The sequence below is a fragment of the Dama dama genome, chromosome 11, assembly GCF_033118175.1.
Source record: "Dama dama isolate Ldn47 chromosome 11, ASM3311817v1, whole genome shotgun sequence".
Classification (NCBI taxonomy): domain Eukaryota; kingdom Metazoa; phylum Chordata; class Mammalia; order Artiodactyla; family Cervidae; genus Dama; species Dama dama.
In genome coordinates, this window is record NC_083691.1 from 6,627,333 (window position 1) to 6,641,129 (window position 13,797).

The following is a 13,797-nucleotide window of genomic DNA, read 5'->3' on the forward strand; positions in this document are numbered from 1 at the left end:
AGTGAAACACAACCACATATTCAACAGAGAGAATGAACAGATCCAAAAGTTGGTTCCTTGAAAAGATTAATAAAAATGATAAACTTCTGGAGAGGAATGGGAGATAATGACTTTAAACACCTCTTTTGAGAAGCTGAGAAATAGGGCACTAGTTGGAGGAATAGGTCATGAAGTCAAGAGACGACTTGTGAACCTGTGGATGACCGTACAGTTTGTCCCACATCTCTCGCGTCTACTGCATTGGCAGATAGACTCTTTACCGCCGCACTACCTGGGAAGGTCACATACTTGTTGAGCATCTATTGTGTGCCAGGTGTGGTCTGGCCACTGGGGGTGTATCATGTCAACAAAAGGGCTTGAGCCCAAAGAGCTTCTCAGAGAGCCACTGTTCTAGGAGGAAGAGAAAAACAATAAGCAATGAGCATAATAACAAGACATGTAATGTTGGGAAGTAATATATGCAGTGGAAATAAAAGAAAGTAGAGTGATGGGACTTCCCCAGTGGTTCACTGGTTAAGACTCTGAGCTTCCAATGTTTGGGACCCAGGTTCAATCCATGGTCAAGTCAGCAAGATCAAACTAGTCAATCCTAAAGGAAATCAACCCTGAATGTTCATTGGAAGGACTGATGCTGCAGCTGAAGCTCCAATACGTTGCCACCTGATGCAAAGAGCTGACTCACTGGAAAAGACCCTGATGCTGGGAAAGATTGAGGGCAAAAGGAGAAGGGGGCAGCAGAGGATGAAATGGTTAGATATAATCACCAATTCGATGGACATGAGTCTGAGCAAACTCTGGGAGATGGTGAAGGACAGGGAAGCTTGGCATGCTGCAGTCCATGAGGTTGCAAAGAATCAGACACCCCTTGGTAACTGAACAACAAGGGAAATAAGATTCCACATGGCACGCATGGCCAATATATACATATATATATATAAAAGATAGAACAGGGTATGTGGACTGGGAGGGCAAGTGGGTAGACGGCTCCTATAGAGAACAGATGGTTCATGGTGCCCATCAATGGGCAGCAGGATGTATGGGCTCAGAGGCGAGCAGACAGGTGGAGGGGTGGTGAAGATGTAGAAATTCTCTTACACTTATTTCTATATTTTTGGTTAAGCTAGTTCCCATGACTCTCAATGCAGTTGGTGTCATTGGTCTTGTGTTGGGCGATTGGTGTAGAGTTTCTTTTGCTGAAGTTCAGGAAAGTTGTTCACCCCACCCCCCCAGGCCCCTGCCTGGCAGGTAGTCATTTGCTCTAAATTTAACACGGCATTAACTGGACCACATTCTGCCCCTTCTCTTTTTCAGAGATGCCATCACAAAAATGAAAGATGTCTACCTAAAGAATCCACAGATGGGAGACCCCAGCAGTTTGGATCACAAATTAGCAGAAGTCAGCCAAAATATAGAGAAACTGAGACTAGAGGCCCAGAAATTTGAGGTAGGAAAAAGCTGTTGTGGAAAAGCTTTGTTGGAAAAAAAAAAGAGAGAGACGGAAGTAGGTGTGGGGTCATGGGACGCATGAGGTTGTAGAGCGCCAGCATTTCTTCCCCTGTGAGGGATGCCGCTGGACAAGTCAGGTTTTCACGAGTTTTGATGAAAGGAAAAAGACACTCATCTATTTGGTGTTCTGCTTTTCAGCGTATCCTATGTTAATGGTGTCCCTTAAAGGAGACACTGTTTAAGGTTATAGTTACATACGGGTGTTTTTTTTTCATTTAAGTGTTTCACTTAAATTCACCCAAGTTGTTTTGTTTCATCTTGTGTTGACAGTGGATATAATTGGGCGTATACAGTTGTCCATCATCTCAGTGAATCAAAAAGACAATTTTAAGAAAGCCATTCATATTTGTAATTGTCTTGCAGTGTCTTTGTCTGGCTTTCCTATCAGTGTGAACATTTTCAAAACATATTCTGGATGCAAATTCCTTTTCAGATCTATGATTTGCAGATGTTTTTTTCCATTCTGTGTATTGTTTTTCTACTCTCTTCAAGATGTCCTTTGAAGCATAAAAGTTTTTTTTTTTTTTTTAACCATGCCACACATCTTTCAGGATTTTGGTTCCCTGACCAGGGATTGAGCTCGGGCCCCGGCTGTTGAAGCACTGAGTGCTAACCACTGGACTGCCAGGGAACTCCCAAACCATTTTAAATTTGATGAAATTAATATTAATGATGAAAGGAAATTTCATCCTAATTTATCACATTTTTTTCCTCTGTATCACTTGTGCTTTTGGTGGCATAAACTACGCACCTAATCCAAGATCACAAATCTTTATGCTTATGTTTTCTTCGAAATTTTGTAGTTTTCACTTTTATATTGGCTCATTTTGAGTTAATTTTTGTATATGGTTAAAAGTAGAGGTCCAGATTCATTCTTTTTTAGTTCTCCCAGCACCATTTGTTGACAAGACCTTTTCTCTCCTTGAACTGTCTTGGCACCTCTGTTATAAGCCAATTAATCATAAATACAAGGGTTTATTTCTAGGTTGTGGGGGGAAACCATTGAAATATGTCATTGTTGTTGCAAAAGACCCATTATCAAAAGATGAAAACCAGTAGGAAACACACATGAGACTTAAAGAAGAAACACACATAATGAATCGTTTAAGCTGTGAACAAAATTCTTCTCCCCCAGCCCCAAAATGTAAAGACTAGAAAAATAGATTAGTAACTGATCATTCTGAACAAAATAGATTATTTCTAGCCATGAAAAATCAAATATGACTTTTTTCATTCTTTATAGAATCTGTCAATAAGTTATTATTGGTTGAGATTTTAGAACCTAGAAATGTCCTTTTCTGGTCATTTGGATTCTTTTGCCATTTTTACACTATTTCAAAGGTTGCTGAAGAAAATTTGATCTACTTTGATTTCCTGTGTACAAGTTTTCTTCACTATTAAAAAAAAATTACACTCCTAAGGGGGAAAAAAAAGGGAAGTGTGGCTTTTAAACTGAGTCACTGCTTAAGTGTGGCAGGACCCTCATGGTTCCCAGTGTGACGTCATGGTCACAGAATTTTTGGAACCGGGGGAACTAGAAGCGACTTATCAGAAGTCATACAGCTGCTTAAAAAGCCCGAGAGTCTTGGGACTTCGCTGGTGGTCCAATGGCGGAGACTCCAGTGCAGGGATGCAGACGTGGGTTCCATCTCTGGTCTGGGAACTAAGATCTCATATTGTTGTTGTTGTTGTTTAGTCGCTCAGTCGTGTCTGACTCTTTTGTGATCCCGTGGACCATAGCCCACCAGGCTCCTCTGCCCATTGAGTTTCCCAGGCAGGAATACTGGAGTGGGTTGCCATGCCCTCCTCCAGGGATTCTTCCCCATTCAGGGATCGAACCCGTGTCTCCTGCATTGGCAGGCAGATCCCTTACTGCTGAGCTACTAGGGAAGCCCTAAGATCCCACATGCTGTGCAATAAAGCCCGGGAGTTTAATACAGGCCGGTGTCCTTCTGTCACCGTATGAGCAACGGCTGAATGTAAGTCTGCTTGCACGCTTCCAGCTTTGCCTTCACGCATGTTTATACAGTCACGGCAAGCAGGCTGGAGGCTCCTCACCCCCGCCACGGGGCCCTTCTCCAGCCGGCTTCAGGGACCAGCCAGCAGCCCAGATTTGGGGCCTGAACCCTGCTTGCTCAGGCCCTCAGCTGAGCTCAGACCAGAGTCTTTCCTAATTTCTGTTTGCAGGCCTGGCTGGCCGAGGTCGAAGGCCGACTCCCAGCCCGCAGCGACCAGGCCCGTCGGCAGAGTGGGATGTACGAGACGCAGAACGCCCCCTCGGTCAACAACTGCGCGCAGGATCGGGAGAGGTACAGTATCTTTTGGGTTGTTTTTTTGGGCGGGGGGGGCTTTGTATTTACTGCCCAATTCTGGAATCAGAGACGAGCACGAGGTCCTTGTTGGGTCCCATGCATCTGTGATGACTGGCCTGTGGTTCTTCCCCCAGTGCAGCTGTCTGATGCCCCGTGGATGGTGCTGGAGCCTGTGGGGTGTGGGGGGTCCCTGGTTACAACGCTTCGGAGTTGCAAGTACTTGTCTCTCATGGGGGCTGCCCTCGAGCCCTCGCTGGGGTCAGTTGCTATAGTTGCTGTGTGTTTTGCTTTCTTGAGCAGCCCCGATGGCAGTTACACAGAGGAACAGAGTCAGGAGAGTGAGGTCAAAGTGCTGGCCACAGACTTCGATGATGAATTTGATGACGAGGAGCCCCTCCCTGCCATAGGGACATGTAAAGCCCTCTACACGTTTGAAGGTAACACCGACTGTCTGCATCCCTCTTCTCTCTCTGTGGTCAGACTTTCTTTTGAAGCCTTCAGAACCTTCGTCTCAGGACTCTTTCGTTCTGCTTGTCGTATCTGTGATTCTGATTTCTTTCCGGTTGATGGCTGTATATTTTGCCTTTGAGTCCGGACTATTGACCAACTTTCGGTGAGCTTAATCTCAGCAGATGGTATGGAATGATGATTATTTCATCCACGCCTTCAATACTTATGGAGCTCCTGTCTTGCAAAGACCCCTGAAAGGGTGGGAGGCAGGTGGCATGGTCTGGCATCCGCCCTGGGAGGAAATAAAGCAGACACACATAGAGGAGGGTTCTGCAGAAGAGAGGGATGGAGTGATGGGGGCGGGGGGGTCCCTTGCCTGAGGGGATTGATTTATTTTTATTCTTGGCTGTGCTGGGTCTTCATAGCTGCTCACAGGCTTACTCTAGTTGCGGCGAGCGGGGGCTCCTCTCTTGTTGCGGTGCAAGGGCTTCTCGCTGCAGTGGCTTCTCTTGTGGGGCACTGGTTCTAGAGGGCACGAGCTTCAGCAGTTGTGGCTCTTGGGCTCTAGAGCACAGGCTCAATAGTTGTGGCATACAAGCCTAGCCCCTCTGTGGCATGTGAAATCTTCCCGGACTAGGGATCAAACCCGTGTCCCCTGCATTGGCAGGTGGATTCTTATCCACTGAACTGTCCATGCTGCAGGGTGTCAGAGGCACTGCCAAGCATGGAGCAGGAAAGGCATGGGGTTTGTGTGCCTGGAACTCAGATGTCTTAGGGGCAATAGTGGAATATAAGACGAGGAGGGCGCTGGGGCCAGTGTGGGGGACGGGTAAGAGAAACACTTGGCTCTTATCTGGCAAACATCAGGCCCTCCAGAAAGTATTTGAGCAGGTTGTTGACACAAGCAGAGCTGTACCTTAGACATTTATTTTCGTCATATGTGCACGATCAGTTAGAAGACAGGGCAAATGCTTAGGAAGCCTAACCTCATGGTTCCCAAACTGATGAGCCTTGAAACAGTGTCCTGCGGGATGCTGGTTAGGATGCTGCGAAAGAAGCAATCAGAGCTCAGATAGTTTTCAGAAACCCTGGGATAAGTGAACTTCTTTGCTGTAAGACTTTTTTTCTTTTATCCTTGCCTCTTTAACTCGCAGGATCTGAGTTCTCTGATCAGCGATCAAACCCATGCCCCCTGCAGTGGAAGTGCAGGGTCCTAACCACTGGACTGCCAGGAAATCCCCTTTACTGTAGGACTTTTAGAGCCTTTGATAAACTAAACATTCATTGTGACATAGCAAAGAAGAGAAGCCCCGGGTTCAGTGCTCCCAGTGTAACCTCAGGTCCACACCATCCCTCTCCCCCTGTGTCCACAGTTACTGCTATTAACAGCCCCCTAAGCAGTCTGCCTTTCGGGACACTGCTTGGGCAGTGGTGACTAGTCTTTTGAAATTACCCTAGTGAATGGTGTTGGGGGCCTTGATTAGGAGACGGATGGACGCAGAGATGCTGCAGCCAATAAAATGCTCAGATGCGCGGCTGATTGGAAGTTGGAAACAAAGTGGGGAGGAATCCGCAGCTGATCCCTGAAGCTGCACTCCTGGGACGATGGAGATGTCTGCTGAGATGGGAAAGTGGGAGGAGGATCTAGTTTGGGAGGCAAAACAGTGAGTCCAGATTCACCCCAATTGTGTCCCAGGTGCCCAGGCCCCATCAGGGTGGAAATGGGCTTCGGAGAGAAGGCATGGTGGCACCTTCGCCTCAGATAAGAACCAGAACGGGAGAAAGAAAAGTGGGGGTGCTGTGTAAAGAGGTGTCGTTGATGCCAAAGGAGCACCTCAGGGGAGGGTAGAGAAGAGGACCCAAGATTTCCTCTGGGGGAGATACCTCCTGTTCTGGGAGGCAGGAGACAGAGGGCTCCCACGGGGGATTGGAGAAGGGTCCTAGAGATGCAGGGTGAGGACCTGGCAGCTGCTGGATGGGAGGAGAGTCTTTTCTCCAGTTGTTTCACTGCAAGACTCACCGTCTGCTCCAAACCCGGATTTGACAAGAAACCTAAACTACTCTGACTTTGCTTTTTCAGGTCAGAATGAAGGAACCATTTCAGTAGTTGAAGGAGAGACACTGTACGTAATAGAGGAAGACAAGGGCGACGGGTGGACCCGAATTCGGAGAAATGAAGATGAAGAGGGTTATGTTCCCACTTCCTACGTCGAAGTCTATTTGGACAAAAATGCCAAAGGTGCTAAGACTTATATTTAATACAACTTAAAAAAAAAAAACCCAAAACTTTAAAATTGGAGTTGTTTCTCCCCACAATCATGACTGTTACAGGCAGTTCTTCAAAAGACTGGATGGGGAACATCACCGTGCGTGTTTCTTTTAGGCACAAAGTGGATGTTCAGGCATCTTAGACCTGAATTTCCTGGGCTGGTTTTGATGATAATCCAGTGTTACTTGCTCATGACATTTTCCGTGGAAAGCTGCCAACTGCCAATTTACAACTGTGTCCTTTTGAAATCTGATAAACATTTCTTCTTGGGGCAGCGACTGTAGATAACCAAAAAGTTGCCTTCTAGCTTCTGATTCATATTTCTGAATCTAAAAGCCCATGCGCGTCCTAGGGGTGCGGAAGACTTCAGCTCTCATTAATATCTACTATCTGCCAGAAAGTGAACCACATTAGAATGTTACATTTTGTAACTTCATAAACTGAACTGTGCTAGTTTGTTAAGTTTTACAGTCGTTCATTTTGGAGGAAGTCATCAATAAAGAATAGCGTAAGTAAAGAATGATGTTGGTACCACAAGTGTGTATATTTCCTTAAACATGTTTAAGATCATTGTTAGAGCACCGTGTTATCCGGTTATGTCAATATGATCCTAAACAACCAATTGAATTATGGAAAACTTTGGACTTTCAACCAGTTGATTTTCACATATGACTACTGATCTGTCTTTTGCCAGTTGACAGAGTTGATCAGATGTGTTAGAGCTGTTTAGATAAATTACGTAAAAACAACTCTCCTCATTCTGTTCTGTTGGAGGTTTTTTGTGCCCAGGTGGGGCTGTGAATAGACCCTTGTAAGCAACACACAGAACCCAGCACATCACTTTTTAAGGTTCTTTTGGTTTGTGTTTTAATCATTGGCATCATTAAGACCCAAAGTGTATATTTACTGAAAATCATTTTAGAACTTCTAGATCCTTTTATGTAATAACCATAAAGTGGTTAATTAATTTCACCATCTTAAAGGAATCTGGGTCACATGGGGATTTGCATTTTTAAATCAGCAGGCTAGGTAGTGAAACGGGACATGCCCAGTGGTTGTGCTCATGTCTAGAGTCTTGCCTGAGATCACAGAGAACCAGCTAAAAATGAGTCAGAGTAAAGGTATAGGATTGAGATTCTCTTTTTCTTTGGCTTTGAAAATTATTTATTCATGTCCTTCCTACTTTTAAATAGGAAATCAGCTCCTTGCTTCTACACTGTGGACTCCTTTTAGAAAGTCAGGTCGATTTAAAGTTGATTTTAAAACTGACAGCAATGCATTATGGGGTTTAGGACCTGGCAGGAGTTATGGGTGCCTGTGGCAGATTCTAGAAGAAAGTTCTTTTACATTTCCCAGGGGCCACTCCATTATTCTTGCCTGGAGAATCCCCATGGACAAAGGAGCCTGGCGACTATGGTCCATGGGATCGCAGAGTCAGACACGACTGAACGGCTAACACCTTAAGGGCCACCAAAATGGAATGTAGTAACCTTTACCTAATGACTGCCTGGTTTTTAAAACACTTTTCATTTTTAAATAATCACAGATTGTCAGGAAGTTGCAAAGATAGTAGAGAGATCCCCTTTATCCAGCTTCCCCAAGTGGTTACATCTGACATAATTGTGATCCACTATCAAAAACAGGAAACTGACACTGGCCAGCCTGATTTTGTTTTTTTAGTATAATTTTGTCATTTAAATTTCTTTTGCATTATTATACCTTTGCTGCTGTAATACCAATAAAGCCACCCATCCTGACCCCAGATCTCTCAGGAGAATCATTTCATCCGTACCGCAGCAAAGAAAATCAGTTGGCCCTTAACCCATGGGGATTTCATGAACAGTAGGTGGTCACAGCCTTGGGCATGTAACCAGGTAAATACCTAAGACGTTAAAACCCAGGATGAACTCATTTCCAGACTGAAGTATTGGAGAAAACAAACTAGGCACTGAAAAAAAGTCTTAAAATGAGGCAAGGCAATATTAGGCTTTTTAAAGCCTGACTTGAAAAGTATGGCATGCCATGAAGTCGGTTGATTTTTGATTTATTTGTTTGTTCGTTTTGCTTTTATTCCCCTCCTCTTTAGAGCTGTGCAAATCTAATTCAGGAAATAGCTCAACTGTCTTTTGGATATGGGTGGGGCGATTTGGGCACATAAATTATGATCATTATTTTAGCTTGTATGCCTCAGTACCTTCAACCAGATAAATCTGGGTCCTAGTGACTCAACGGCAGAAGATACTTTTTTAGTTTCAGGTCCATCTAAGTCAGTGTGCAAAGGATTAGCAGAAGTCTTAAAACAATTCCCAAAGAGTCAGGAATTTCCATTTCCACCCCCAAAGCACACTTTGTGTTCTTCTAACAGTTAATCTGTCAAAAGTAGCAAAGCCTCAGCTTGCGTATAAAGTTTTCTCCTTTTATGTAGAGAGGCACTTAGAAGCTAATAATGGATGTAGAATCTTTCCTTCCCCTACCTTGTTCATAAGTCTGTTCAGCCTGCCCCACAAACACTGCCCTCCCTTCAAGCCCATCCCAGCCGGATGGGGCTGCTGCTTTCCGATGCCTGCGACTCAAGAGGAGTTGTCTTACTGTCAGTAATGCCGGCGCACTTTTGTGTGTGTGTGTGTGTCTACCAAGTGACTATTTAGTAACTGCCAAAATAGTTAGACTAGAGTGAGTTCCATTGGCCAACTGAATTGTGACTGTCCTCCTTTATGGTTCTGTTTTTTTTTTTTTTTTAATTGCTCTCTGTGAAATATGTCCATAACGCCCCCCCCCCCAATCTGTTTGTATATACTGCAATAGAAAAACTAAAAGGATTACTTGAATTCGTTGTTTTAACGTTTTACTCTTTTGTTTGTTTGTTTTATTGGTGATTCTGCTGCCTAATGACCTTTTTGTTTTTGTAACCGCTGGGGAAGCCGGAAGGACGGTTACACTGGTAGCTAGGTCCCCTGCCGGCTGATCCGCACTTGAGTTTATTGTAGACACTTGGGTTCTGAGTAAGTTTTGTTTGAATACGGCCAACATGACTGTTTCCTCTCTCCTCCTTATCTTCCGAGAAAAGAATCTGTGTGACCTTGTAGTTGTACCCTCGTATCTGCCTCTCTAATAAACGTTATATTTTTCTCAGTGTTGTGTATTTTAAATGATTTTTCACCTCTCCGAGAAATTCTGTGTAATCCAAGCATTTAACCCTCTCGTCTTCAATAATGGGGAGATTTCTAGCCAAATGCTTTTTTAAAAAAAGAAAAACTCTGCCCTTTCCCCCTTGTTAAATGATGACACTTTCTCTATTTCTCACCTTGTTTGCACCTATGGGCTTCGGGAGTCTGCCTCTCCTTTCTCTTCTGTCCCCCAGATGAAGAACTTTCACTGTTTATTGCCAAGCAGTAGATTTTCCTTTTCACCAAAGATGCTGCCTTTTACTGCCAAGGAACCCAGAGTGTCGGTCACAGAGAGAACCGGGTCCTTGGGCTCCTGACATCTTTCTGGGAAGCTGGTTTCTTTCTTTGTCTCAGAACTTGATTGATGGGAAAGATGAGTTGGGGGCATGCAGGGGTGCACTGTCTCCTGGGTGCTTTCTCTTACGCCTGAAGGAAAGGCTAGCTGCTCTGACTGCAGATAAAACCGTGAAAGTTCCTTATCTCAGAAGTGCCCTGCGATAACCAAGTGCTCTAAAAATGCCCCCTCCCCTCGCCCTCCCCAGGGCGGAGCAGTCTGCCTGAAAAGCGGAGTGCCCGCCCCTGACCTGCCCGCCCTCCACTCTAACTGCCTTTTCCTTTCTCTGTCTTTTGTGTTGTAGATTGCTAAAGGTGGTTCCGGGAGCCAGAGCCTCGGGGAGCCTTCCCAGGAGAAACCCTTCGGTCTGCCTGTCTCCGCAGGCCTGGGCGCCCGCCAACACCCTGGGCCTGGGCTGCTGTGTGGCCCTGGGCCCCTCAGCCTGAAGTTGACATCCATCCCCACCTGCAGCTGCTCGCTTTCTTCTTTTCTTTCCTTTTCACAGCATGTTCCTCGGAGCCCGGCTCCGCCCTGGCCCAGTCTGGCCGCCTCTTGGCAGGGGGAGGGCTGTCCCTGTCCCGCGACCTCGGTCCACCTGGCGCAAACCCGGCCCGTCCACGATTCACACTGTGCCTTTCCGTGAAAACTTTGCCACTGGTCTCCCGGCGAGACGAACCGAATCTGGGCGAGGAGGGTCAGGCTTGCCCCCGGTGGTCTGGGTGCCCAAAAGTCACTGATGTGTCCCTTACATTAGAAAATACTCATCTTTTCCCAAGTCCATTGGGTATTCAGTGGTCCTTTCCTGAGTATGGGCCCTCCTCCAGGTACTAAACAATCGGCCCTTGAAATGTTTCACGGCTTGAGTGTCCGTGGTGGACACACACACACACGTTTTTGTTTGCGGTCCTGTCTTCAGTGGCCTAGAAAAGTCCACACCGGAAGTCAAATCCAGCTCTTGGGCCAGTCCCACTGTCTTGCCTGTGTCCCCTCCCTTTTCATGGGGTCGAGGAAGGTCCCAGCCCACCTTCGCCCCGTTGGCCACCCATCAATGAGGACTGCGGGTAGTGAATGAGCGTCTCGCCTCAGCGTTAGCTCATGGCCAAAGGAAGCCTCCCCTTTCTGTGAATTCCAAGGTCCGCATCTGAGGACCCCAGTGCCGTCATCACCAAAGCCCCTGTGCTTCTCGTGGTCCGTCAAGTGACCCTGTGGCTGCAGCTTCCACATTTTACCGTGTGCTTTCCAGGCCACGCAGAGTTAATCGACTTTGTTTTTTGCGCTAAATCTCCTTCCTCTCATGAATCTTTGAGGAAGACACGAGGTCCCGTACCCCGTGGGCCGCTCACGCCTTAGAGCAGCGTAGCTTCTCTACTTACCTGGTGCAAAACAGTCAAGAGAAATCTTGGACTGTGGGTTTCTGTGAACAAGGATCCCGTCAGAAGCCCCAGGGTGCCATCAGGCATCTTTCCTGTTGCTCAGCTTTTGGTGACTAGACGGTCATCTTGGGCCTCCTCACTGCTTTGCCACACTTTTGAATCTAAGACAAGGAAATCTGACAGGAGCTGAAGGGACCGGTACAGAGAGAAGACGGGTCCTGAAGGTTGGGCCTTGGTTCAGGGGTAGGAAAATGGCTCTTCTCAGCAAACCAGGGTTGACCACACAGCCTCAAAGCTGCTCAGTCAACCTTTGGTGACAGGAAACCACGGGGGAACAAACGCCAAGTGTGAGCAGGGGAAGAGGAAGTGGCTTCAGGTCGGAGCAGGCGTTGGGCCCCTCTCACTCCTTCCTCCCCAGAGTGAGCCTCTGCAGCTGTGGGCGTCTGGGGACCCCTCTGTTAAGCCCCATTGTCACAGGCTCCTCAGGCTCGCGAGAGGACTGTCTTGGCAGATGACGGCGAAGCCAGGATGCCAAAGGACAGGAAGAGTCTGGGCTTCACCCGCGTCCCTGCAAACCAGCAGGCGCGTGGTTCCTACGTGCAGCTCCAGCGGCCCCACACAGGCTTGGTCCATCAGCCAGGTGACCAGGCATCTCCAGGAACTTCTGAATTTCACCAAGTCAAGCTGCCCACTCTCCACTCCACAAGGATGCTAATTTTTTTTTGTTTTTTTAAAGAAAAAAAAAATTGGATTCTAGAGCCTTGGGAATGCATGTGCATTGCATCTTTCATATTAGGGGTCAGGGTAGAATAACTTCTTCCGAGTTAGGGGGAAAGGTATAAGCTGCAGTAATTTGTTCTTTTAAATGTCTGTTTAACCTAATATGGACTATGCTGGTATCCTCTTTTATTCCCTGTGCCTTTCTTTTTCTCTGTACCACCTGCGTCCAAAAAAGAATGGATAAGAAGTGCTTTTCAATGTTCACCTTGCTGTTTGCTTCTCTGCCAGTCTGTGTGGCTACGGGGAAAGGGGAGTGCTGTACCAGCTGGGGCTTAGTCAAGGAAATAAGTTATTCTAGGCTAGTTGAGATTTATCATTTACTCTGGGAATCCTACTGTGAAATTGTCTATCATTATTATGAGCAGTTCACATAGAGTAGAAACGTGGACTCTGCCATGTGCTTTCTCAGCCTTCCCTCGTATCTACTGACCATCATTTCTCCACCGATGCTAGAATATTGTTATGCCGTAAGAATGACTCATTTTTAAAGAACGTACTCTGAAAATAACTTAAAAACAGAAAGTGAGGAACTTGTCGTTTACCCAGTTTTTCCTTTGCAGGACAGGAAAGAATAAAAAGGCATGGTAAGCTGGGATGGGATTTTCCTTTGGGCTTTTATCATGAACACCCTGAAGCTTTGGGTTTCGAGGAGTCTGTCTCTCCAGCGGTTAGTACAGAGGCCTCAGTTCCTTTTGGTAACATCTATAATTGCTGGGGAAAAGTTTACTGAACATGAAAAGGTTATGTGGATGCTAAGTATTTTTCCAGAAAACTCAATTTCATACTTCCTAATGGCTCTGCCTTCTGTGCTTATATCATCAAAAGAAAAAAAAAAACTTTAAAAAGTGATCCAGAATTCTATTTTAACCTGGTGTCCAGCACCTTTAAACTTCGTGGTTTATCAGTGTATGTTGCACTAATTCTAAACTTTGGAGGCGTTTCAGTGTTGTAACGGCCCACTGCCATTGTAAAGGTTCTGGAATTGCCCGTTTGTCTCTAGAGATGGAATTAAACCAAATAAAGTGCTTCCATTGGAAGGCTTATATTGACCTTGTAACTATATGTTAATCCTCTAAATGTTAAATAAAAGTGTAACTTCTGGCACGGTATCACGGGACTGCTTTGTTGCGCAAAGAGGTGACCCCAGTCTTGGAAGCAATCAGAGTCCCCTGGGCTGGAGGCTGAGCTCTGATCAGGTCATTGATTTACGGTGTAAACTGGACACAAGTCCCAGCGCCATCTGCCTGGAGAGGGGCCTCAGACCCAGCCAGCTCGAAATTCCACCCTGGCCACTAGGGAAAAGCTGTCAGAGACCTCGGTGATGCGGGCTTCAGGTCGACTCAGTGCAGAGATCTGGGGAGGCTCCTTCAGTCCAGGACATTTTGCATGCAAATTTGGCTAGCAGCTACACTGGGGTTTTGGGGACCCTACTGACTCGGGGGCGGGGGGGAATGGAAGGAGCCGTGAAATTGCAGCAGGTTTGCATTTCATTCGTGGTCTGGTGTCACGAGTGCTCAAGCCCATCCTCGTCTTGGCAGCTTGGCTGGAATAATCACTGGCTTGTGTGAAGCTGAGGACAGTGTGCCGTGTTTAAGAGCGAGGGCCT

General features: G+C 46.3%; 1 protein-coding gene across 6 annotated transcripts in view; it reads left to right on the forward strand.

Annotated features, from left to right (window-relative positions):
• Nucleotides 1-13,292, forward strand: part of FNBP1 (formin binding protein 1) — a 133,850-nt gene extending 120,558 nt beyond the window's left edge. For 3 of the 6 annotated variants that reach the window (XM_061154411.1, XM_061154414.1, XM_061154416.1), the window contains 4 exons: nt 1,312-1,444; nt 3,694-3,815; nt 4,119-4,255; nt 6,349-9,669. In XM_061154411.1, the coding sequence (XP_061010394.1) occupies nt 1,312-1,444; nt 3,694-3,815; nt 4,119-4,255; nt 6,349-6,527 (571 nt within the window). In that variant the 3' untranslated portion in view covers nt 6,528-9,669. Of the gene's footprint in view, nt 1-1,311; nt 1,445-3,693; nt 3,816-4,115; nt 4,256-6,348; nt 9,670-10,342 lie in introns of those variants that run through there. The other 3 variants (XM_061154413.1, XM_061154415.1, XM_061154412.1) reach the window with 2 other exon arrangements.
• The last annotated feature ends 505 nt before the right edge of the window (nt 13,293-13,797 follow it).